The 27,159-nt window shown below is 40.4% G+C and overlaps 2 protein-coding genes across 4 annotated transcripts in view; one reads left to right on the top strand and one right to left on the bottom strand.

Annotated features, from left to right (window-relative positions):
- The window catches only part of LOC134464172 (gastrula zinc finger protein XlCGF26.1-like), a 61,588-nt gene extending 34,895 nt beyond the window's left edge, over window positions 1-26,693 (bottom strand). The window contains exons 1-2 of one of the 2 annotated variants that reach the window (XM_063217632.1): window positions 26,577-26,693; window positions 14,038-14,455 (exon numbers count right to left, since the gene is read on the bottom strand). In XM_063217632.1, the coding sequence (XP_063073702.1) occupies window positions 14,038-14,428 (391 nt within the window). In that variant the 5' untranslated portion in view covers window positions 14,429-14,455; window positions 26,577-26,693. The remainder of the gene's footprint in view (window positions 1-14,037; window positions 14,456-26,576) is intronic. The other variant, XR_010037855.1, reaches the window with a different exon arrangement.
- LOC134464179 (zinc finger protein 664-like) overlaps window positions 1-27,159 on the top strand; it is a 268,197-nt gene that overhangs the window by 161,612 nt on the left and 79,426 nt on the right. The window lies entirely within an intron of this gene.

Here is a 27,159-nt window from a genome sequence, read left to right on the forward strand (position 1 = left end):
AACACAGACAACCCTATAAAAGCCCCCTGCGACTCCACCCTCACAGCCCACCAGGTGACTCACACACAAGTCCTTAAAGTCCTGAAGCAAGTAAACCCCCACAAAGCCACCGGACCGGATGGGGTTCCCCCCAGACTGCTGAAGGCCTGCAGTGAACAACTGGCTGGTGTGTATACAGACATTTTTAATTCATCTTTATCTCAAGCAGTTGTCCCACATATTTTTAAAAAATCAACTATTATACCAGTTCCAAAAAGACCAGACACAAAAACTCTTAATGACTTCAGGCCTGTGGCACTTACATCAGTCGCCATGAAGTGCCTTGAAAAACTGGTCTTAGCCCATATAAATTATACAGTCCAGGACACTACTGACCCCTTTCAGTTTGCCTACCGTCCCAACCGATCAGTGGATGATGCCGTAGCAATAGCTTTACACCACACACTGGAGCACCTGGAGAGTAGCGGAGCGTATGTCAGAATGCTTTTCCTGGACTACAGTTCTGCCTTCAACACCATCCACCCAGGCAGGCTGATTGAGAAACTGACATTCCTTGGCCTCCCAACTCCCACCTGTAATTGGATACTGGACTTCCTTATAGAGAGACCACAGGTGGTGAGAATGGGGGGGCGGGTGTCCTCTGAGCTCACAGTCAGTACGGGATCTCCACAAGGATGCTGCCTCAGTCCTAAACTCTTCACACTGTATACCCATGACCTTCTCTCAAGCCATGACAACACCATCATCATCAAATATGCTGATGACACTACCATCCTGGGGCTCATTAAAGAAGGGGACGAGTCAGGATACAGGTCTGTTGTGAATTACATCATTGACTATGGGGAGACAAACGACCTCATCCTCAACACAGACAAGACGAGGGAAATTATAGTGGACTTTAGAAAACATCCTCCTCCCCTACAGCCTCTGCACATTAAAGGGACAGAGGTGGTGAGGGCTGAAAGTCATAAATTCCTAGGCATGCTAGTAACATCAAACCTGAGCTGGAGTCTGAACACCAAATCCATCGTGAAAAAAGCCCAGCAAAGGCTGTACTTTATTAGGATGCTTAGGAAGGCTGGACTGAACTACCGCCCTCTTACCCAGGCCTACAGAGGACTTGTAGAGAGCATCCTCACAACAGGCATCACTGTCTGGTATGGCAACATCACTCAGGCTGAAAGAAAGTCTTTGCAACGAATAATCAAGACTGCAGAGAGGATTATAGGCACAGCACTTCCCTCCATGGACTCCATATATGTGCAGCGCAGCCATAGGAGAGCAGAGAGAATCATTAAAGACCCACTCCATCCAGCTAACTCTCTGCTCAAACACAAGAACTGCACATACAAACTGAGACACAGTAGAGCGGACAGCATTCCTACCAGAAAAGCAAGATTTTTCAACAGTTTCTTCCCAGCAACAGTGAGACTGATGGCAAAAAAGAACATTTGATCCACCTTTTTCATTATTCTTTTGACCTCTTTGATTTTTATCACTTTTTAATGTATTTTGTCTTCTATTTTTCTATTTAATTCTATTTATTGACTCAGAGGGCCTGCACAAGAGTTCCTATGTGCGTGGACTACTAGTTTATGCACAAATGGCAAATAAAGTACTTTGAACTTTGAAAATTGACACCCGGCACTTTGATTAGTTTTTAACTATGTTGGCACATGTCCTACCAGAGATTTTGGACCATTTTTTCATTGCAAATAGTTCAGCTGGTCCAAATTGCATGGATGTTGAGGATAGACATTCATTTTTAGCACTCTAAAGCTCCGTGTACATCGAAGGCGAACTAAGCGACCTGCGTGGCGGAAGTCATTGTTTCTCTATGGAGGGCAGGCAAATAAAGCTACCCGAGCAAATTCGCCAGGAGCGAAACTTCTTGAGCGACCAGGGCGAATTTTGACGATTATACTCAAGCTAATCTTAAGCGAATTCGCTATAACGCAGTTCAGCGAAAACCAATTGGACCGTTCATATCGAGGAATGCTCCAGGCTGTCAAGACAGAGCCCTTATGTGATTAGCTGAATCAAACAGGTCAGTGCAGCGTCCAGAGCGAATAAAACAAATTCATGGCGAAACTTCTTCAACCACCTGTGAAAAGATTCACTGCATTTATACATGTTATTATGAATTTATAACCTCATCTTAGTTTTCTTAATCTTCTACTATTCCTATATTATGTTCTCATTCTATTCTTATAGTCTGGCTGGGAAAGTCCTAGTGACATGTTCTTGTGTGTAAGCTTTTCTGTAATGGGCCACGGGACCCTCAATATTGGAGACATGTGCATCTAATTTGTGTGGTCACAAGGCTGCTGAACAACGAAATATGAAATTGCATACGCTGGACAACAAGACAATGGACAGTGCATCTGGCCATGCGGGACCCCACATGCGCAGAAGACGCACACACCATGGACTGTGGGGTTGGGGAATGGTTAAATAGAATTGCTTTCTGTATCTACTTCAGGACTTATTGAGTGGAAGACTTCATGTCTCCACGCAATAACTACTCCGGCCGCTAAACAATAAAATCTGCTCGCAGATTTTAAATGCTACCTCTGTTTCCTGTGTGTTCTTTCAGGTCAATTTGATAAGGTAATACAGTGAAATTGTTAAAGTGATAATGTGAAATTATTCACACCACCCCAGCTACCTGGGTCGCGTAGGTAGCGCCTGATGTACACGGGCCATAAGACTATCTAAAGGATTGAGGTCTGAGCCACTCCATGACCATGGTTTTAGTATCCTTGATGAACATTTGAACTATTTTTGATGTAAGTTTTGGGTTATTATCTTATTGAAAGATCCAGTGAAGATCTTATCTTCCTCTATGAGCATATTTTTGCATGGTCACAGGCGCGGAGTGGCCATCGGGAGATCGGGGACTTGTCCCGGTGGGCCGCGGCCGCGAAATATATTACAGCAGCCGCATTATGTTCTCGGCCCCAAAGTGTTTTATCACATTATGTTCTCAGCCGGCCCCAAAGTGTTTCTGTGTTATAGCAAAGTTTAACTAACTACAATTCAATTCTTATTTGAAAGGAAGTTGACTCACCACTATCTATACCGTCTACCCGACCGCAATACCTCAGTGACGGTGTCAAACAGTAAATTTACCACACCCCTTCTCTACTGATAATGTTCATACACCGTAGATCGCGGAAGTTTACTAGATCTTAGTAACATAGTTTCGTTTTCAGTATTTCAAGAACCTGTCATATTTAGATTGGTTACCAAGGAATGGAAATATTAGTAAGTTGTGATTTATTTTCCGATTTCCACATGACTGTTACAGTTTACAGTCTGCCACTCCAGATTCACTTGTTCTGTGGTTAGTGACTTGGGTTACGAACAGACCCCACCAAGTGGTAAGGAGGTGAACTGCAGCTAAGCAGGAAAACACGTTGTATGTTTTGATGGCATTGGTTTGTTAGAACTAGCGGTAGGCCTATATCTCCTTACAATCGAAAGAATGTTATATCATACATATATTTATATGTGGCACATTTAGGATGTAGCCTATGTAATGTCTGAAGAAATGGAACAAAATAATTACCACACAAGATTCTGATGTGAGCAGTGCTGGGTGTGTAGCCTAAACTGTGGATTAAAATGTAATTGCAAGAAACAAAGACATTTGCTGCGACGAAGACAGCATTTTAAGGTAGGCCTACACCGTTTGGTTATTCATTTTGTTGACTTATGGTTGTGCTTTGAAGTAGCCTAGGTTTGGCTTAGTTGCTGCATGGTGGGTTTATTGCACAATGTAGACAGACTTTTTGTAAGCTATAGCCTACTCTTCTAAAAATCCCCACACTCAACTTTGTGCCCGTGCTCATCCTGTCTTCCTTAACTCCTTAACGTTCCAGGGGGCGCCCTCGCCCCCGTTTATGATCATATTTCATATTTCATATTTTGTGTATTGCACGAAATATAGTCACCCATCATACCAAATTAAAGCTTTCCCTTTCGTCTTTCCAGCCACAAGACTCATTTTTGACCCAAACACACACCCTGCATTCATTTCACTGTTTTATGAAGAAATTATGAAAAGTCATATTCGATAAAATTATGTAATCGCTTACCGCTGAAGACCTCGTAGCGTTATCAGATCGACCACGTCAATCAAACAAACCACCAGCCCCTTCCTTAGTCTTCATAGAACACATAGTCTGAGCGAATTAGGTTTGAAGGTGGAAGTAAATAAAGCGAAAGCATATTAGGTATCAATCTTTCCGTAATTTTATACAGAATAAGAATTTCAGGTGCCTACAGCACAGATTTGTACAGAAAAAAAGTTATTTAGCTTTGAATGTAACACATTATAATGCATTTTGGGCTAAAATCGTATGATGTCACCAATAGGTATATTAGCTGATATCTTCCATACCAGTGAAAGGATCTTTTCCAAACTTGGTATATTTACTCACCATAAGTTCTTGATGAAAGTAGGAGGAGTTAATGTCTCGGGGGTCAAAGGTCAAGGTCACGCAAGGTCATACTTGACATAAAATATCTGTTTTTTACCTCTCAAATGTATTGAAAAGATTGTTATTAAACCCACAACAGCTCATCAACCCTATACATAAACTGATTAGGCATTAAAGGTCATAAGGTCAAAAGTAGAGGTCAAAGGTCATGAGGTTACCGCTTAATGTAGCTCACATCTTACAGTAACAGCTTAAAGCATTAACATGTGAATTGACATAAAAAGACAAAGACACTAGAGTTTATTTTCTATATCAAAATAACAGTTGTTTCAACCTTTACATCAGTGTTTCCCAACCAGGGGTACGTGTACCACTAGGGGTATGCGAGCACACTGCAGGGGGTAAGTCAAGTCAAATAGGTTTTATTGTCAATTTCTTTACATGCACTGGTCATACAAAGAATTTGAAATTACATTTCTTGCTTTCCCATACAGACATAGACTAATCTAGGTAAGGACATAGACAGTATAGACATAGACAGTACTTATACATGGACTTAAGACAGTATGGACATAGACAATGCTCATACAGACATTTAAAGTGCAAGACTGGACAACAGAAGACTTGTAGAGGACATACATTAAGAGGTAATTGTTGTGCTTTTGTGCTTTTCCTAAAAAGTCCTTTATAGCGTTCTGACATAGTAATAGTAGCATTTTGAAGAAAAATAAATATTAATTCTGCATTTTGAAGAAAAATAAATATTAAAAAGGTGTGTGTGTGTGTGTGTTTAGTGCAGGTAGAAGGTGCGGTGTGCGTCTGTGTGTGTGTTCGTATGTGTGTGTGTGTGTGTGTGTGTGTGTGTGTGTGTGTGTGTGTGTCAGTGTGTTTATGTTTGGGTTTAGTGCAGAAAGTGCAGTGTGCTTGTGTGTGTGTGTGTGTGTGTGTGTGTGTGTGTGGTGTGTGTGTGTGTGTGTGTGTGTGTGTGTGTGCGTGCGTGTGTGTGTGTGTGTGTTGTAAGGGTCGACCGATATATCGGCCGGCCGATATATCGGGCCGATATTAGCGTTGTTCAGGTGTATCGGCATCGGCCGATACACATGGCCGATACGGCCGATACGCACCCAGCGTCATTTACAAGAGTCTTTCATGCAGATTATGCACAATTTTGTTTATTTATTATTATTTTTATTTTTTTTACACAACTAAAGACTATTAAGAGTCTGTCATGCACATTTTTGTTTATTTATTGTTATTACTATTATTTTACATTTTTTTGTTACTTGTTCTTAACGTCAGTTCAGTCACTTGAAATATTTTTATTATTTTATGTTATTCAGGTTTTATAAAAGCACCAAGACACTTTATTTTTGTATTACTTGGTTGTTCATTGTTCATTGTTTTTTACTTAAAGTTCTACCTCAATTTGATTATGTTAAATAAATGGCTATTTATTTTTAACTTGAGACCTGGAATATTTGTCATTTTTTAAACTTTTTTTTTTAACCCATATCGGTATCGGAAATCGGGTATCGGAAATCGGGTATCGGCCATGGGCCATGGGGAAAAAATCGGTATCGCATCGGCCATCAAAAAACCTGTATCGGTCGACCCCTAGTGTGTTGTGTGTGTGTGCGCATGTTTTGAGTTAGTGCAGATTGAAAGTTCAGTCACAAAAATAGTAGTGCAGGTGGAATGTTCAGTCGCAGATATGGTGGTGGAGGATGAGGGGGGCGGGGTTGTCAGTGGCCTTGCTGGCTGGAGGCTGAGAGAGGAGGAGAGAGAGGGTTGAGTGTTCAGTATCTTGATCGCTTGGTGCATTGTGCTGCTCGCCAGCCTGGTGGTACGGGAACGGAGGCGCCTGTACCTCTTTCCAGAGGGCAGGAGGCTGAACAGTTTATGTGCAGGGTGGCTTGTGTCCTTGATGATCATCAGTGCTCTACAGGTGAGGCGGGTGGTGTAAATGTCCTGCAGGGAGGGGAGTGGTCCTCCCCTACTTGGAAACATCATGTAATTTTATCAAATACATGTAGCTCAGTTACATTGGGATAGAGAAAGCGGTATAGAACTTGACTTAGGGGGTACTCATGGCACAACAAAAAGGCTTGGGGGTACACAAGACAAAAAAGGTTGGGAAACACTGCTTTACATCATATGTTCATGCAGTTGTCTTTGAAAATCAAAATAATATGCTTTTATAAAACTCCAAACATCTGCACTAGTACAAGATTTAAAGTAATAGTTTCAGTTCATAAGTGATGTAATAAAACCCAATCCCTATAACAAACCTTCAGTACATCAAAAACAACATGATAGCTCATTTTAAACAAGCTTACTGTAGTAACAGAAGTTTGCATATATGTTGCAGAAGTGGTGTCGCATCCTCCCCAGGCATGAATGAAGAGCACGTGTTCCTTGATGGACTGGTTGGCAATTGAAACATCACGCATATTCCATACTTGATCTTCTCTTTGGTTCCTCTGCCGGCCTTTCCTTTCTGATCTGAAGAATATGTCACCCATGGTCGAATTCCAATGATGCAGCAGTATACAGAAGACATCAGTGTCATCCGCAACGACAACTACCTCTCCCTCTTTTGCCAACCTCAAAGCCATTTCAGCTATCAAAACATCTGCGTCGCCATCACTTTGCTGTACGACAATCTGATGTTCTCTCAATTCCTTGGCCAGCTCATTTATGAACTTGCATTTATTGGACTCATTTCTGAAAATGCCTCTTGTGTTACTTGAACAATTGCATTACTGCTTATAGTAATGTTTGGGGCTATCTTTGCAGATCTCCTCAAGTGCTCATGATCTTTGGTTGAGGGGCCACTTTCGTAGCCATCAAAGGCCACATGACATTGTCCATACTTTGTCTTCAGATAAGATGCATAATGTTGAAACAACTCCTGAAAAGTCTGCCCAGGTATCCACTTCAGCCTATGCAGTAGGGCTCCTCCATCAATTATGGTCTTTGATCCACTTGATACCTTTGCTTCAGCTTGTACCAGATCAATGCAGTTGATAACACTGCATCTCACCTCTTCTGACAATGCATCATTTTGTTCAGCACAGACTGAAAGTACACGATCTTTATACTCCATAGTCATGACCTGGGAAACATTTTTGTCTAACTGATCATTGCAGTATTTCCCACAATACATACATTGCTTCATCCAGTCAAACACATCTTTATATGCTCTTGTAATTTTCCTTGTCTTTGCATCACTGCTATCAGTGGTCCGCATTGCTTTGCGTTTAATGGTCAATAAGGTGTTGCCCACTACCCTCTGGCATTTTCTGTGTATATTAACGCTGGCATTGTCTTCCAATTTAGCGGTACAAAATGTGGTAAGTGTGTTGTTGCCTATAGCAATGCTATAGTCAATCAGCTTTTGCAATCCAGTGGAACAAGATGACAGATCACCTCCACACTGACATATAATGCAAAGATCTGCACGTATGCCAGATCCCTCTTCTAGCCCTATTCATCATCCATGGCAGTGATATGGAAAATAATGAATCAAGACATTAAGCTTACTGAGTACAACTTAATACTGAAATTCATCCCAGGCAAAAAGACAGAAAGACAGAGGGCATGTGGGCTTATATGTGTTTTAAATGTTTTTTGGCAAGGAAATTGAGGTGGGGTAGTGTGTGTGTGTGTGTGTGTGTGTGTGTGTGTGTGTGTGTGTGTGTGTGTGTGTGTGTGTGTGTGTGTGTGTGTGTGTGTGTGTGTGTGCGTACGTGTGTGTGTGTACGTGTGTGTGTGTGTGTGTGTGTGTGTGTGTGTGTGTGTGTGTGTGTGTGTGTGTGTGAAATAGAAAGGGAGTGAGAGAGGGAGAAGTTATGCTTTTTAAAACAGTCCCATCTTCTAAAAACAAAGTTTAGAAAGTTTGTCAGAGGCTGTGGTGTGGCTGCTTGACTTTGAACAATCCTGTGCATCCCTTACTGTACTTGTGGGGCTGGGTGTTGTCAACAACCTCACAATACAATACATATCACAATACAGGGGTTACCCTTTTCATACGAAATGTAGATAATGCAATACATGTCAATCCTTATACATGCCCTTTATGGCTTCCTACGGTATTCCGTTTTTTTTAAACGTTTTTTTTTGTTATTACTTAACATACATCTTTTAAATGAACATGCACATGCATAGCAACTTTATTTGATCATAATAGATAGCGCAAATGTCAGACTGCATTGGCATTACAATGGCAAAACTGTCACAATGTTCAAATATGTACATATATGAAAATTATGCCAAAAGATATTTCGCTAAAAATAAAAATGCATGTATAGACTTCTATTTTTACTGACCATGGATAGGCATATGAATACATGACACAAAAGTAGAAGGGTAAAGTTGATACTCTGGGAAGGGAGGGACAAATGGGAAGTTGGCTGTCAGTTACGTAACAGTTTGGCACATTTGCCTACAGAAATGGCAAACCGATTTTTTTATTCTTCTATATAAAGGAGGGTCATTAAGTCAATGTGCTCCACATAGGGACTCACCAGGGCCACAATACAATTGATACCAAATATGCTTTCACTTAGTTACAGTACTTCACATTTTAAGTGTGAAGAACCATTAGCCTGCTTTGGAAACATGAACCCAATACTGCATGTTCGTTCCCTGTGAGACCCCTTGTGACCTTGACCTTTGACCTCTAGACCTCCATATTCATTGTAGGTCTTCAAGGACATACAGTGGGTAAATACACCAAGTTTGATGAATATCTTTCTACTGGCTTAGGAGATATTAGCTAATATTAAGATGTCCTAGCATTCGTTTTTGAGCCAAAAATGTTTGTACCATGCTCCATTCAAAGCGCCGTATTTTTTTTTCTGTAGGCACCATATATTCTTAATCTACAGAAAACAGGGATTCACATGATACCAAATATGCTTTCGCTTTATTTACTTCAACCTTTGAGTGTAAACAACCATTGGCCTGCTTCGATACATGAACTCAATACGGCATGTCATTTCCATATGTAACCCTTTATGACCTTGACCTTTGACCTCTTGACCTAAATTGTCATTGTAACTTTTCAATGACACATAGTGGGTAAATACACCAAGTTTGATGAATATCTTTCAATTTACTTAGGAGATATCAGCTAATATCAAGATGTGCTCACAATCGTTTTTGAGCCAAGAATGATTGTACCATGCTCCATTCAAAGCTCCATAACTTTTTTTCTGTACAAATCTGCGCTGTAGGCACCAAATATTCGTAATCTACAGAAAACAACGATTCAAATGATACCAAATATGCTTTCGCTTTATTTACTTCCACCTTTGACCCTTTTTTTGGCTAATTCGCTCAGACTAATACCCAGTGCAAAAGTTTTGGTAAATATCCTCACTTTATGTCCATCAAAGGCTTGAATTGGCAGCTGCATCTTGCAACATGGAAAAAACGCGACATTTTTTTTGCCGTTGAGAAGCAAAAATCCACCAGAAAGGATCTGTGTTCACACACTTCCTTGATATCTGCGTGCAACCACATTTTTCTTCTGTAGATTCAAGTACCGTTTGACCAATGACAGTGAAGTATGTGATGACTCATAGGCCTGAAAGCCAATCAGTGCTGACCATGCATAACTTTACTTCCTACACTTAGCAGCCTGGTTTTCACATTTTTCTAGAAGTATCACATAAAATGAAGCTATCCAGTGTTGTAGTCAAGAATCTAAGGAACTCAATGATATGTAGATTGTGTGGGTTTTGACTGGAAATGTCACTAAAAAAACAGGGCGTAAACCGAGACGCGAGTTTTGCGCTCATCAGCTGTTACGCACAGTTGTTTTAGCTACCATGCTAAACGCAGAAAGCGCATAGTTCCGTATTTGTGTTTTGGAGCAGAACGACATCTAAACTCGAAGGGATATAAAGATTTGCCCTTCTGGATGTAATGGAAGAATGTACTGGACATGACAGTGATGAATCAGATGGTATTCAGATGGATATATGACTGCTGCTGCCTAAGACGGATGTTGACCATTTCACAAAGTCTGCAAGGGGGTATGTTTTCCATCCTGTCTTCAGTAAACTGTTCATGATGCTCTTAGACATTTGAAAACCCAACGGTTCCGTTATTGAAGGTGGCATATTGTTCCTCATCAGTGTATTTACATAAAATTGTAGATTTCTTTGTTTGTTTGTACATGTAATGGAGGCTAACTATCAGAGTTGACTAGACTACCGGTATGCGCTTAGTGTTATGAAGGGGGTGAGATATAGGGTGACCAGCTCCGATGACAGGAAAAGAACAGCTAGGGAGATAGTGAGAGTTCTGTCTGTGGAGACGTGTTGCATCGAGAGCATACTGTACACAGCTCTTGCACCTGTTTGTGCGCGCATATGCGCTACACGAAACTGGGACGCTAGGGAATGAAAACGCCATGCTATAAACCTTCATGATGCACTACACGTTCGCTGGTTGAGTGTTTGTATACTATGCCTTTAGTGTTATGAACGTAACAAGGGTGTGGGGAGAGAAAGAGAAAGTTAAGGGGTGAGATATAGTGACCAGCTCCGTGACAGGAAAATAACAGAGAGTGAGAGAACTGTCTAGTGTTGCGTCGAGAGCATACTGTACACAGCCCTTGCTGTGACTAATTTGTGCACGTATGCGCTAGGGAAACTAAGACGCTAGGGAATGAAACACCGCTGTAAACTTTCACGTAGCAGTTACTGAAGTAAGTCCATAGATGTATTGTGCTCCTTGAGATGAGAGGATGAGAGAGGAGAGGAGAGGAGAGGAGGAGGTGGAGGCGGAGGAGGAGGAGGAGGATGAGAGGAGGATTTCTATTCCATAGTGAGCAACAAGGACTAATTTCAATATGTAGAAAGGTGCATAGACCGTGTGTGTGTGTGTGTGTGTGTGTGTGTGTGTGTGAGAGAGAGAGAGAGAAAGAGAGAGAGAGAGAGACAGACAGAGGAGATCTGTATTTACTCTCGATTCAGATTACGCCCTGCAAACAACACACACACACACACACACAAACACACACACACACACACACACACACACACCACACAACACACACACCNCACAACACACACACACACACACACCTGTCAGCTTGTCATTGACTGTATGCATATAAAAGTCACTTACAATAATGACAGAAATGTGTATATCTAAAGTACAAACATCGAGATTGCATGTATTTCCCCCCCTTTTTTGCCAAGGTATACATTCAGGTCACTCATAACTGTTGTTTTCAAACTTGGGACTGTGCCTCTAGTGACTGTTTTGTGCTCCTTCAGAGGAGAGGAGAGGAGAGGAGAGGAGATGCGAACAGGAGAGGAGAGGAGAGGAGAGGAGAGGAGAGGAGAGGAGGATGAGGATGAGGATGAGGATGAGGAGGACAGGAGGATTTCTATCCCACAGTGAGTAACAGAAGGAAAAACTATGTGTGGGAAGGTGCATTGTGTGTGTGTGTGTGCGTTGCGTGCGTTGGCAGTGCGTAATCAGAGTTGAGAGTACATACACAGATTTGCAACCCTGTGATGTGATGATTGCTGTGTAGGCCTATTTCATCAAGTGTAGGCTACAATTCTCCACTTCAGGTTGATATTTTGACAACACTAATGTCCACATGTAGTAGACTTACGACTGCAGATTTCGCGTTTTTTTGTCTTTTTGGTTAGGGAACCATGTGTGGGAAAAACTATGTGTGGGAAGGTGCATAGAGAAGTGGTGTGTGTGTGTGTGTGTGTGTGTGTGTGTGTGTGTGTGTGTGTGTGTGTGTGTGTGTGTGTGTGTGTGTGTGTGTTTGTGTGTGTGTGTGTGTGTGCGCGTGCGTTGTGTGTGTGTGCGTTGCGTGCGTTGGCAGTGCGTAATCAGAGTTGAGAGTACATACACAGATTTGCAACCCTGTACTGTGATGATTGCTGTGTAGGCCTATTTCATCAAGTGTAGGCTACAATTCTCCACTTCAGGTTGATATTTTGACAACACTAATGTCCACATGTAGTAGACTTACGACTGCAGATTTCGCGTTTTTTTGTCTTTTTGGTTAGGGAACCATGTTGTTCGCGTTGTTGTTGTTTTTTTTTTGTTTTTTTTTTGGTGTTGGTGGAGGGGTAAAAAGGGCCGCTAAGGGAAAAATTCTCCAGGTGGGAATACTCTTCCCACTCCGCCCCTGCATGGTCACCTTCCACAGTCCATCATAATCTTCTGTTCTGTTTATGGTGCCGTACACCCAAACAAGGTTTCCTTTGGCTGAGGCTGCCACATAATGATGCTTCCACCACCAAGTTTAATTGTGGAAACCATGTTAAAAAGGTTTAAGGCCTATCCCTTTCTCCACCTGACAGAAGCAGAATTCATGCATCAAAGCAGGTGCAATTGAATCTCATCAGATGAAAGCAGGGACTTTCAAAACAAATGTTTGACTGTCAAATGTTCACAGGCAAAGCTCAATAACACTTCTTCTGTGATGATGGCCCCAAAGCCCAATATGATGAAGCCCTAACAGCTGTCATTCTTGAAATAAAAACTCCCAGGCCAGGTCAATAATAATCATCTAGGCAGGTGTCTAATGCTTCTTTGGTCTAATGAGACGAAGCAGTTTCCACAGTTACACATAGTGGTGGGGGCATCAAGTTTTTAGTCTGTTATTCAGCCTCAGACACAGGGAGTCTGGGTCTGGATCTGGATTGCTGGGTCTTCCACCAACATTGTAACCCAAAGCATACATTTAAATTAGTTCAGAGGTTCTTCAAGGACACTAAAACCATGATACTGGAATGACCCGCTCATAGTCCAGTCCTCTATCCCACTGAGAGTCTGTGGCAAATGTCTATGCTCAGCATCCATGCTATTTGGACCAGCTAGAACACTTTGCAGTGACGAAATGGGCCAAAATCCCTGGTATCAGAGCCCGTTGTCAGTTTTGGTTCATAAATGGCGCCATATTGACTATTAATGATCAGGTGGCAAATAATTTTGTCCTTGTCGTTTTTGGCCTTTTTTGTTTAAACTCATTGTAACAATAGAAAAATCCAAATTCAACTCATTGGACATTATCCCCATCAGTGTATTTGTTTTCAGAATAACAGAAACGGTCATAATGGTCATTCTCACTCAGAATTCACCTAATTTCAGGAGGGGGGCTAATAATATCGTCCTCAACTGTATGTCACTAGTTCTGATCTCTCACCAGTCTTCCATAATACTACTGTACTACTGGTATACTATCATCAAAAGTCAGGTTAAATTTGCTGTTACTGCAACAGTTCAACAAAGACGCTTTTGCACACCTCTGTAGTTGGGCAGGTACGTAGGATATTATCCCAGTTAAGTGGGGTTATCATTCAAGTGTAAAGGAATCCCGCACACTGTGCATTCCACCAACAAACTTGAACATGTTTCGGTCATCCGACCTTCTTCAGGTAAAGTACTATATACTAAGCTTACTATACTATAATCTCTTTCAGATGTCTAAAATGTACTCTTTTAAAGAGTTTTTTATTTTATTTTATTTATTTTATAAAGTTGGAAAACGTGAAGAAAATTCACATGAGAGCATTGCTATTTAGAGCATTTATTTTGCATGTCTTACCAGATCTCTTCCTTGCCTCGGCATCTCTGTGGTTCTCTTCATTGTTCTCCTGCCGTCCTTGTGGTCTACAGCAGTCCACCAGCACTACAGATACGCTCCTCAGACTGTACAGAGAACGCAGGGTCTCCTCGCTGTCCTCTTTTACGCTCCTCAGCTGAGGTGGAGAACCAGGGAACTGCTCTGTCTCTTCTTTTACGTTCAGCTGTTCTGGAGAACCAGGGAACTCTCCTCTCTCTTCTTTTATCTCCAGCTGTTCTTGAGAACCTGGGAATTCTTCCCTCTCTTCTTTTATGTTCAGCTGGGATGGAGAGTCAGCTAAGCTGAACTCCTCTGTCTCTTCTTCGACACTCCTCCTCAGATGGAGTGGAGAGTTGACTTCTGCAGAGGCCATCTTAGCAGTGTTCTACACACCTTGAAACTGGAGAGAAACATCATGAATATTACTGGAAAAGTTTGTGTTTCTCACACTTGCAACCCCACCTGTGCCACATGCACAAAATGGTTTTAACACATAGTGTGTGGAATGTGACACGACAACATGTGTTCTTTTTATTTAGTTAAAATACTGTATAAATACTTTGACACATGACACAATAGGAAACAAAGATGTATTGTCCCACCCTGAGCACACACATTCAAATGTGTTGGCCCTGTAGTCAAGTGCAGATATGAGTTGACCCCAAAGAAATTCTAACAAAAGGTTTCTCAGTGGTTTCCAGTTGTATCAGATGTATTTAAAAATATACTCAAAGTAGGGCTGGGCGGTTTTGGAAAAAATGAGCATCACAGTTTTCTTTCTTTTTTTAAAAAAAAAATATATTTTTAGGGGCTTTTATGCCTTTATATGACAGGACAGTTGAAGATGGTGACAGGAAGCGAATGGTACAGAGAGACAGGGGAGGATCGGGAAATGACCCCAGCCGGACTCGAACCAGGGTTCCCGTGGGTGGGCATGCAAGCCCAAATGTGATGGGCTTAGCGCGCTGCGCCACAGCGCCCCCCATCACAGTTTTCTTGATGAAAATTGACATCACGGTTTTCTGCACGTTTTTTTGATAAGCTGCGATTTCCCCCCACATCTTAATCTTTCGGACGAAAAAAAATTAAATTATATTTAAAAATGAGATAAAATCATGAATTTAAATGAATCTCCATTTCTATTTCATCACTTTTTCATTTCAATAATATTTTTATAATTTATAGTTTATATTTCCATACCAAGACTTTAAGTTCCCTTTCAAGTAAAAAGGGTTAATAGATTATTATAAACAACTGTTTTTGGCTTTTTTTTCCAAGACAGCCCAAAACTGCATATTTCTTGTTCTACACCTGGCAACACTAATTGCTTAGTTCTCATTGTACACCTGGCAACACTGATCACAAGGACCGCATGTTGTGCTTGCGCAGCGCTTGACTGGCGAGTAAACACAGTGGGACAGAAACGGAACAGACTGAAGAGACACGAAAACAAATGGATTTACTTGACATTGTGTGAATATTTTCTTTGAATTAAAGGCCAAATCTAACGTAGAATGTACTTTGTCAGGTAGTTTGTGTCATATGGCGATGTATTTCGCTCCTGTTTTGCTCCCAAATCATTTCAAACAGCAATGTAGCAATGCATCTTGTCTGCCCATGGGGCACCTAAGTCATGCCCTTCTACTTCCGATCTGTGGGGCTGGAGCGCTCAAAATTTTGAATGCGAGTTAACGGAGCGAGTCAAGCTAAATCCTCATCCCGTTTGGCATGTGCTCCGGATTTCACATATGATGACAGTGAATTTGAAAGGTTTGGATTTGCGTCGTAAGACCACTCATTTTCGACGCGCAAGAAACGTTATTTTAGCTTTTGTGCAAAACTGTGTTAGAGACTACATGTGCACCTCGCATATCTGACGTGAACCGAGGCACAGCCAACCCTGCCGCTGCACCGTGGCTTAAGTTGCTGCACGTCGGACATGTGACGTCTGTTGTGTAGTCCAAATAATTACATATTTTTGCACACACACAACTCAAAAATCGCTTGCCAAGTGAAGTCAACAAGCACACCATTGGTTGTTATTAATTCTGAGGCACAGCATATGTGTGATTGACGGGGAAATGCGAGGTGGGTCGGAAAATAGCTTTGATCAGTCCATTACAGCCCAGTCAAAAGTGTTTGCGTTCCCAGCCCCACAAGCCGCCCGGAAGGGGTGGAGATTTAAGGTAAGCGTACCCATTAAGCCCACCAAAATCTAAATTTCACATGTGAAATGATTTGTTGACTAGTAAGATTTACCTCTCTTCTCAATGTTTATCACTGAATTGATAAATATTTTAAAAGTACAACATGAAGATTTTTTAGGAGAAAAGTGAAAAGTCTGAATCCTTATAGGGTGCCATTGGTACCCTTTAAGCCCACTTGTGTTCCAAAAAAGCTCATATAGTTATTTCTCTATCAAAATACCTGGTGAGGTGTGTGAGTTGAGTTTAAACAGTGTAGCCTACATGGCATTACATTACACCTTGTTATACCACGGCAGGATGGAATGTCCCATTGTGATGCGCTAAATTTGGGTGTTGATTAACTGTCTATATATGCACACCTGAAGAAGTCCCACTATTAGGTCACTTTTCTGACCGCATAACTCCAGTGTATCAATGCGCCAAGTGAAAGTGCTTTGGAACGTTCAAATTAATTAACCGTTAATTGCTAGATACAAAGTTGCAAAGATCAGAACGAGACGCAAACATCAAAGACAGACGCGAAGTGAACGATGGAGGAGTTTATGGATATAACTTTTAATATTTATGGGAAGTATGGCAATTTTGAAAATTGGGCCAAAGCGGATTTGTGGAAGGAGGAAGACAACAGCACGAAAAAGAGGAAAAGAGAAGCAGCGCCAGCGCAGACCAAAAGGCACAAAATAATCCAAAACCAAGAGCTGGACCAGATTGAGTCGGACAGGCACGAGAAAAACACCAAGAAAAGCACCGCCTGGGCAGTAAGTGTCCTGAAAGACTGGTTAGATGAAAAAGAGAGTAGTCTTGAATCATTTGAGAAGCTGGATGTAAATGCGCAAATGCATAAATTGCGAGAGTTTTACGCAACGGTGCGCACATCTGCCGGGCAGGAATACTCAGTGTCAAGTTTTTTGGCACTGAGGAGTGGCTTAAATCGCCACCTTGACAACGTAAATATACTGTCCGACCCCGCGTTTAAAGCTGCCAATGATGTCTTTACATCGGTGCTGAAAAAGTACAGGAAGGCTGGAAAAGATGTCAGCGACCACCACCCAGCCATTTCACAGGCAGACCTGCGTACCATCCGCAACTCGGCATATCTGTCGCCCAATACAGCTGCAGGACTGGTCCGCAAAGTCTGGTTCGACATACAGCTGAATTTGGCGAGGAGGGGGAGAGAGGGCAACCGAGACCTGAAGCCTGATTCTTTTAACATCAAGAAGGATGAAAATGGCCTGGAGTATGTGTGTCTGTCATACAACGCAGAAACAAAAAACCACAAAGATGCCACTGATCCAGCAAAGCAGCACTACCGGGGGTTCATGTTTGCACAGCCCGGTGACCCTCTCTGCCCGGTGGAAAGCTTCAGGAAATATGTCTCACGGTGCCCATCCAACTCAAAAGCCTTCTATCTCCACCCCCTGCGGCTCCCCCAAGAGGAACTGGAAATGAAGCAGTGCTGGTACGCACTTGAACCAATGGGGGTAAATTACTTAGGTGGGATGATGGCAAAAATCAGTCAAGTACTTGGACTGTCGAGGCGCTACACCAACCACTCCATCAGAAGCACGGCGGTGCAATTGTTGACCGACGCAGGGCTGGAGAGCAGACAAATAATGTCTGTCACTGGACACAGGTGTGAAAGCAGTTTAAAGAGCTATTGGGCCCCATCAGTGGCAGATCGGAGACGCTGGAGCGACATCCTTTCCCACAACGCCAACCCACCAGCGCACTCTGTTGCCAACCCACCAGCCACTGCTCCCCAGAAAACCATCGACTGCGCTCAGGATCAACAGAAAATGGATCTGCCGTTTTCGATGTCCAACTTCACAATAAATGGAAACGTGCAATTTAATTTTGGAAAATAAATACACTAATAGTCTAATATTAAAACACTGTCGTCCTTCTTTCAAACAGCTAATGAGCAACTCAGACGCTCGCAGAACACTGGGGCGTCTGACTTGACAACCAAATGCGATAGAATTAACAACGGGGTCTTGGCCATAGCAACTTAAATTTAGAATTAGCAACGGCAGTTCGCCAGAAAGTTATGAAAAAAAATTCTTGTGGCGGAAGGAAGTAGTTCGTTTGTTTTAGCCATTAAAGCATCAAAATAATTCATAAAATAAATTTCAGACAGTGTGGCAACCGTGGTATAAGCGGGATAGTTGACTTCACGGTGTGCGTATAACAGGAAAAATAATGCACACCTACGACTTGAGATTGTACAGCACTTGTTATGTTCCTCAGAGGCATTTTTGGTGAACATGAGTGCCAGTTTGCATGCATTTCAATGGGGTGTACCATTTAAGCCCGCCTCTACGAAAAGCTATTTTATGGAAATAATCTGCTCAACAAAACATTTCATGTTGCATTTCTTTAAAGACCAATGCCAAACAATCTGGAATATGCTTAGAATTCATACCTAACCACTTTAAGTCTTACGATAGAGTAAGATAAACATGGTGTGTGGTTGTATCAAGAAAATATCGACGTTTGCTCGCTCATCAAACACATCTTTCCATTTGAAGGGAAATGCTATAATTTAGCAAAACACTGCATGTATGTATATAAAAATCATTACATTTACATCTTAGTTCACTAAATATGAAAGTATTTTCAAAACATATGGGTGATTCTCACGAAGCTAAAAAAAACAATGGCAATGACTTTTTAATGGTTAAATATGACAGGGATTCTTTTGATAATATACATGACTGTAGAGTGAGACGTGTACTTTCTGGCACACTAGTTCATTTTTACAAATATTATTTTTATTTTCCACTTTTTATGCATTTTATAGGCAAATTCTCATTACCGAAATGTGTCCCGACCAAAATTTCTGGTCTTTGAATTAGGGTAAAACATAATAAAAACTTTAAAAATACATAAATGACACTACAAGAGCGTTAGTCTATGTCCGAAGTTTCATTAAGTGTTCCTTGTTGGCAATTTAAATAATGAACACTAATGAATATTTCAAGAAAAGATCGTGTCCCCAAGTTTTTCTTCTCATTACCGCAATATATTTCAGAACTACAATTAAAAGCCATCAGAATTTCAATATGAGCTGAAACTACCTCCAATTCATCTGTACTAACAGGAGATTCAAGATTGCTACATGATTAGTCAGCCTTATTGTTTGTGCCTGTAAAATGTCACAAGTTGTCTTAAAAATATGCAAATACGACAAAAGTGGTTCTCATTACCGAAATCAGTCAATATTTCGAAATGAAAAAGATTTTTTCATTTTAAACTTGCTTGGTAATAGGATATTCCTTTTCAGAATTCAACAATGGTCATGAATTAGCTATGTCATAATTACTCAAGTTACAGTTAGCATTATTGTGCTGAGCCATCTCATTACCGCAATACACATTCTCATTACCGCAATGTTTTAAGTACCTTTCGGTAATGAGGATTGTCAATTTCGGTAATGAGACTCTATGGTGATTTACATTTAGAATATATTTTCATGACATATATGTATTTCACTTTTTATTTATGTACATTTTTAAACATGCAACTGCAACCTTAAATAGAAATTATATTTTTGCAGTTTAAATATTGTCACTATGTCACTTAATTATAGTTAAAGCACTTGATGGAAGTGAAATTGCATCCATTTCAGGTTGAAATATGCAATTGAATCGATATTCGATATACAATATTGTAAGTAAACAAAGCAAAAGTAAATGCCTAACATATGCAATAGTTCCTTCAACTAATGGGGGTTGTCTGTAAAAGTGATCATCTCCATATACATTACATAGGCTAAATTCAGTGGTCATATAGGTGTTGTTCATAGACCATTTTTCTGTTCTCATCCTTTCTGGCTAATGTTGTGGTAACATTTACATTTTGTCCCACCCTTGGAAGAACAATAACTTAATCGACTATGGGCCAGAAACCCTGTTGTGAGAGTTCATTGAGAGTAGCAAGTCACAACTTAATTCTTGCTCACATGCCAACCCATGAATCAATATTCTGGCTGTTTATAATATTTCAATCAAAACTAGAAAGGAGATTGCCTGGTTAACACCAGACCTAATCACAAGTGAGATTAGGTCTGGGGAGTTGCCTATTGTAAATTCCGTATGGGGCCGGAATACTTGGCTATTATGACACACTGCCCTGCTCTCTGATTGGGCAGAGAAACTGTTAAGGTCGGAATGCTTGGCCATTATGACACAGATCCCATGATCTTGTACGTTATGAGTCATCCTCGCCATACTGTCTTTCAGATCGAAACGATTGTGTAGAACTAAAGGCAGTATGGGAGTTCCCAGGCTAGTAAGAAGAATCATTTGGGAGGAATGCTGTAGTTGCCTTTACACTTTCCCAAATTAGAAACTGCTTATGCATGTTGTTTGCAACTTTTAGTAAGGTTTCAGGCCCAATACTCCGATCCTTTAGCCATGCTCAAACACCTATGTACCCATATTTTAGTCATGCTGTGGGTTCTTGATGTCCTGGGTAAGTGGAGAGGCAACTGGATGAAAACAGCCTCAAAATGCATTTAGCACTGATTTAGCTGAAAATGCCCATTCACAGCAATTCAAAATTCCAAGTCTATTGTGCCACCCGTTGACAAGTACCAAACATGCTAGAAAATGACAAGGAAGTTCAGGTAATGCAATGGAACAATACTGCAAGAGAAGAGCAGGATTTTGCAACGTTTTAATTCTGTGTTTCATGCACCCTATACTATTATGGGCATGTCTGTCCTGAAAACCAAACATTTTTTCTTTTTCAAAAATGCGAGTGAAGTGAAAGGCTACTTGGGAAACTCCAACTCCCATTGTCATTGCGATCCAGCACTCCACAGCACACACATGAGCACTGCACACAAAAGAATGGCATTTATGCCTCATCCCCAATAGCACCTGAATGGGAGCAGTACTATGATCAGGGTACCTCAGTCATGGAGGAGGATGGGGGAGATCACTGGTTAATTACTCCCTCCACCAACCTGGCGGGTCGGGAATCGGGAGTCTGATGATGACCTAACCCATGACTGCCATTGATGTGCAATGTGCAACACAAGCAGTTAGTGGTGTTCAGTGATATTTCATAACAAATAACGTTCATTGTGAATTCCAGCTTTGGTCCGGACAGCATTATGGTGATACTGTACCGAAAATGTACCGAACTGTGACCCTAAAACCAAGGTGTACCGAACCCACATACCATACAAGCTACTCTAGTCATCTCTTGTTCCTTCTACTACCTACTTCCTAGTTGCCGGTGCGTGCTGAGTCAGAAAAAAAGTCCAGTGCACGACCTCGCACTGCGACATGATTTTCCTTCTCATGACAGATTTAGATTTCTCGTCCACTATAGATTTTTGGCTGGAGAGATCAGTGGTGAGTTGTGATGTCATTCAGGGTGGGGATGAGGAGTGGGATGTATGCGCTTCATTGGGGTCATCAGGTGGCTACCCTCCGGTGTTTTGATGATGGACTAACTTTAACTTCAGAGTGCACCCCTTGGCCTTCACCCCCTATACTATGATGTTACTTTGGTGCCCAGGAGGGGCCTCGCCTCTTCACCTACTGCAGGGGTGGGGAACCTTTTTCATTCGAGGGGCCTCTTCAAATTTATCTGAGGGCCGTAAAAGTTCTCAGAGAGCCGTATTAAGAACGCAAACCAGGATTTCCCCCTGCAATTTAGGCCTATATTGAAGGCTGCCACCTTTAAAAGAGACCCCACCTTCTCTAGGTCCCCTGAATATAACTCAATTGTATTGCAAATGTTGATTCCTTTACATTCCTTACACTTAAATTATGTCATATTTCATGTGAAGCTGCATAACATTGATTTTATATCGGGGGCCTGATTAAACGGCCTCAAATGGCCCTCGAGACAGGTTCCCCACCCCTGACCTATGGTCTTTTATGGTCTTTGGCTGGGTCAAGTCTTGAATCCCAATATCCTTCAGTAGCTTAATGAATGGTTTTATATAGAATATTTTTATCATCTTATTAGGTGTCATTTGATTAAGGTAAGCGTACCCATTAAGCCCATGTGCCCTTTAAGCCCACTTTCAACTTTGAGGTCAATTTAAAGAAAGGGAAAAGGTGAATTTTGTTGTTCATCACCCTATCCAATTAAAGGGTTTAGTAACTGACAAAATGTTTTTTATTGCAAACAAATCACATTTTTTATCGTCGAGTTATTCCCGTCCAAGTGAATCCAGTCTCAGGACTACTGACAAGAAGTTGCCTCAAAACTTTGCTGTTTTGGGACATGTCAGAAATCATAGAATATCAGCTAGTTTAAGTCAAATGTTTTGAAAATACTTTCATATTTAGTAAACTAAGAGGTAAATGTAATGATTTTTATTTATATACATGTAGTGTTTTACTAAATTATAGCATTTCCCTTCAAATGGAAAGATGTGTTTTATGAGCGAGCACACGCCGATATTTTCTTGATACAACCACACACCATCTTTATCTTACTCTACCGTAAGACTTAAGGTGGTTAGGTATGAATTCTAAGCATATTCCAGTTTGTTTGGCATTGGTCTTTAAAGAAATTCATTATGAAATGTTTTGTGGAGTTGATTATTTCCATAAAATAGCTTTTTGTATAGGCGGGCTTAATGGGTACAAGGTGGGCTTAAATGGGACACCCCATTGAAATGCATGCAAGTTTGCATGCATGCTTATGAAAAATGCCTTTGAGGGACATAAAAAGTGCTGTACAATCCCAAGTTGTTGGTTTAAAAGGCGTAATGTAATGAACTAACAATAATCAATAAGAAAAAATACATTTCTCTGTTTGGATGTAGAATTATATGAAGTATATGAAGTAAAAGATGCCGTAATATTTAATTAGGTTTTATGCACTATTTTTTGAGCAAATCTTACATTTTTGGTCTGAAACCATTTATGCCATGTAGGCTCCACTGTTTAAACTCAATTCACACACCTCACCAGGTATTTTGATAGAGAAATAACTATATGAGCTTATTTGGAACACAAGTGGGCTTAAATGGTACCAATGGTACCATTTAAGCCCATTCAGACTTTTCACTTTTCTCGTAAAAAATCTTCATATTGTACTTTGAAATATCCATCAACTCAGTGACAAACATTGAGAAGAGAGGTAAATCTTACTATTTAACAAAATATTTCACAAAAAAATTATGTGAAGATGTTTGAAAAATAAAGAAATTTAGATTTTGGTGGGCTTAATGGGTACGCTTACCTTAGTTCTGCCCTGGAGACTCTGTCATTGTGCTAATAATAATAACAAATCACATCACTTACTAATATTAGGCTTTAGTTCAATTTATTCCTCCTTATTCTCATTACCGAAAACTCATTCTCATTACCGAAATGTATCCCTCATTACCGAAATGAGCACTTAATTGTAAAAAAAAAGTACTAAAGGAAAACTGTATTCATATATATTTTTTATGAACACAGTACCTTTCATGTTTCTTTCACTTCAATATATTTTTGGACCGAAATTGTAGGTTTTCACTGATTTATTCTAAAATTAAAGAGGAAAACAAATGATCCTATTGCGGTAATGAGGTAAAATGGTAAAATTCTTAAACTACAATAATAAGAAAAAAACTTTTTTGAGTGTTTTATGTAGCCCCTAGTACAACTATCAATATTCAATGAACAAAACTGCAAGAACAATTAAGTTTCCTAATACATTTCATGAAAGAAAAAAATTGCGGTAATGAGCATTTTAGCAGACATGGACTTTTAAAACGTTAAAAAATGTGTTTTAAATAGTTGTCAGGTAAGTTGATATTATTGTGCTTAGTAACTGTACACTTTAATGTAACCGATTCAAAAAGAAATTCAATCAAAAAAGCATTTTGAAAAAATGGTTGTCAAAACACCTTTGTTGCGCGTTTCGTGAGAATCACCCATATGACTTAAATTAGCTGAAATTCTATGATTTCTGACCTGTCCCAAAACACCAAAGTTTTGAGGCGACTTCTTGTCAATAGTCCAGAGACTGGATTCACTTGGACGGGGATAACTCTACGATAAAATTTTTTTGATTTGTTTGCAATAAAAAACATTTTGTCAGTTACTAAACCCTTTAATTTGATAGGGTGATGAACAACGAAATCCACCTTTTCCCTTTCAAAGTTGAAAGTGGGCTTAAAGGGTACATGAGCTTAATGGGTATGCAAGCCTTAGGTGTACCATTGCATTTTGTAAGCTAGGCTAAATTAGCCTCAATGGCAAAACTCAGCAGTCCTGCACACACAGTTGGGATGGTAATTAAATAAAATAATAAATTAAATTAAAATACATTTCTCTGTTTGGATGAAGAATTTTATGAAGTATATGAAGTAAAAGATGCCGTAATATTTAATTAGGTTTTATGCACTATTTTTTGAGCAAATCTTACATTTTTGGTCTGAAACCATTTATGCCATGTAGGCTCCACTGTTTAAACTCAATTCACACACCTCACCAGGTATTTTGATAGAGAAATAACTATATGAGCTTATTTGGAACACAAGTGGGCTTAAATGGTACCAATGGTACCATTTAAGCCCATTCAGACTTTTCACTTTTCTCGTAAAAAATCTTCATATTGTACTTTGAAATATCCATCAACTCAGTGACGAGCATTGAGAAGAGAGGTAAATCTTACTATTTAACAAAATATTTCACAAAAAAATTACGTGAAGATGATTGAAAAATAAAGAAATTTAGATTTTGGTGGGCTTAATGGGTACGCTTACCTTACAGTTAAGAATCTGAGAACTGTTGCAGCCTATTAGAATAGCCTTTTATTTAACTTTGTGAGATCAAATGTAGGCTAAGTTAAATGAAATGTTCATCATGATGCATCCATGCCATGTGAGTTCTTCATTAGGCTATGATTTACTCTCACCAGCGTCTTTAGCGTGATTAACCAATTATTCGTATTGCTTCAATCAACATCTTAAATTGTGTTGACATTTCCTAGTAGAAGAGCAACGGTGGACTTATATAGCAGAGTTGAAATGAAGTGTGACAAGTATATATGAAGTATATTATGACCCAAGTCATAATGTATTACTAAAGGCCATTTGCACTGTCATAGTGGAACAGTACTATGGATCAGGGCGGCTTGAAAATGAGGCCTTTCCTGAAGTCAGACTTGAGTAGACTTTTAATATGTCACCTAATAATAATACAGAACTAATACTAATACTAATACTAATACTAATAGGACACCTTAGCTTTAATACTACACAAAACAGCTCAGAAACCTTTTGTTAGAATTCTTTTAGGGTTGGGTGATGTTTTTCCATAACTGCACTCAACTACTGAGCTAACACAGTTTGTGTCATTGTTTACCCATTACTTCTTAGAGTGTGATATTACTGAGGAAAGCGTATTTCTTCCGTTTCATTGAGAAGCATCACATGACACTGTGTTTATGGTGCATAGGCTATCTATTGTCTCCACTTGGAAAATTAAGCATTTTCGAAACAATACCACAACAAAAGGAAAACATGCCATTATCATATATTTGTAGTTCCAACAACACAGGTAGACAGATCCTGACGGTTGCATTAAAAAAAACACCAATTTGGTTACAATGCATTAAAAAATAACGGTTTTTTTATGCAACCTTCAGTGCCTCAGCATCTGCCTACCTGGACCAAGTTTGAGAGCCCCTACACTGTTAAACCAAGGAAAAAAGTCCCATGCCCTCCAATTAGCCTACCTGCTCGTGTTTAACACGATTCCCTGATTGACGCTCCCAACCCAGGACGCTCCCATTTCATCTCGCTCCCACTAGCCAGACTATCGGTACCACCGCCATATGACGGAGCTAGTTGTGTTGTTGATGTTAGTTTTTTGTTTCTAACCCTAACCCTAACCCTAACCCTAACCTTAACCCTAACCTTAACCCTAACCCTGAATTGCTTGTATGTGGCAGTATATGATAATACGTGAAATATAATCGGGTGGGACCGCACGTCCGGGAGTGATAGAAACACCTGGGACCGCACGTCCGGGAGCGATCTCAGTTGGGAGTCTCCATCCCCTTACCTTTAACACAGAGTTACGTGTGTTTAGTAGACTCTTCTTTGACCCAGCTGTAGCTTTCTACGTTCAGACCTACTGACATTATTTCGTGCTCTCCTCGAAGACTTATTCAGCCTGTCAACGAAATTACCATCTGACATTTTGTAGGCCTAATATTTTGTTGAAGAGAAGATGAACGGCATTCCAATGTTTCCGTAGGCTACACCAGAGAAAGGAAAGCGGCCGTAGCTACAGAGAGTGGGCAGTAGGCGACACCTACAACAAACCTTGGATGAAATAACGGACTTACCTGCACCTTTTCAGTGTATCCAAAGCAGTCGGGTTTTCTCAGAAATATGGCTGTAATAGAAAAGTGATGTTCCTTTAAAAGCGCTTTCTGTAACACAAACAACGGTGGTAGTACACGTGTTTGTTGGTCTGTGCTGTGCTTGTTTGACTTCCTTGAACGAGAGGAAGGAAGTGACGAAGGACCAGATGTTGGTTAACCTCAATGTCAAAATAAACCTCTACTTAAAGGGACACTGTGCAGGAAATGGTCAAAAAAGGTACTGCAACTATGCTTCTCATTGAAACTGGGCTGCCTATTGCCAAATTTGATCTTTACATGAAAGTTTACTAAGTAATAAACACTTATTTTCTAGTATGGTCCAAGTGTAATTTTTGCAGCTAAAAATGGCTATTTTTGGAAATTCAAAATCTCGGACCATGGAGAAGTGCAATTTTTCCAGTCATAATGAATAATTAGAATTTGATGCTGGTGGTAAGTATTCATGAAAAAGGTAACATTCATGAATGGGCAGCATTAATTCTGGACATAAATGACTAAAATCTCACACAGTGTCCCATTAAAAGTAAAACATATTACTATTACT

Source organism: Engraulis encrasicolus, chromosome 15 (genome assembly GCF_034702125.1).
Source record: "Engraulis encrasicolus isolate BLACKSEA-1 chromosome 15, IST_EnEncr_1.0, whole genome shotgun sequence".
NCBI classification, from domain to species: Eukaryota; Metazoa; Chordata; class Actinopteri; order Clupeiformes; family Engraulidae; genus Engraulis; species Engraulis encrasicolus.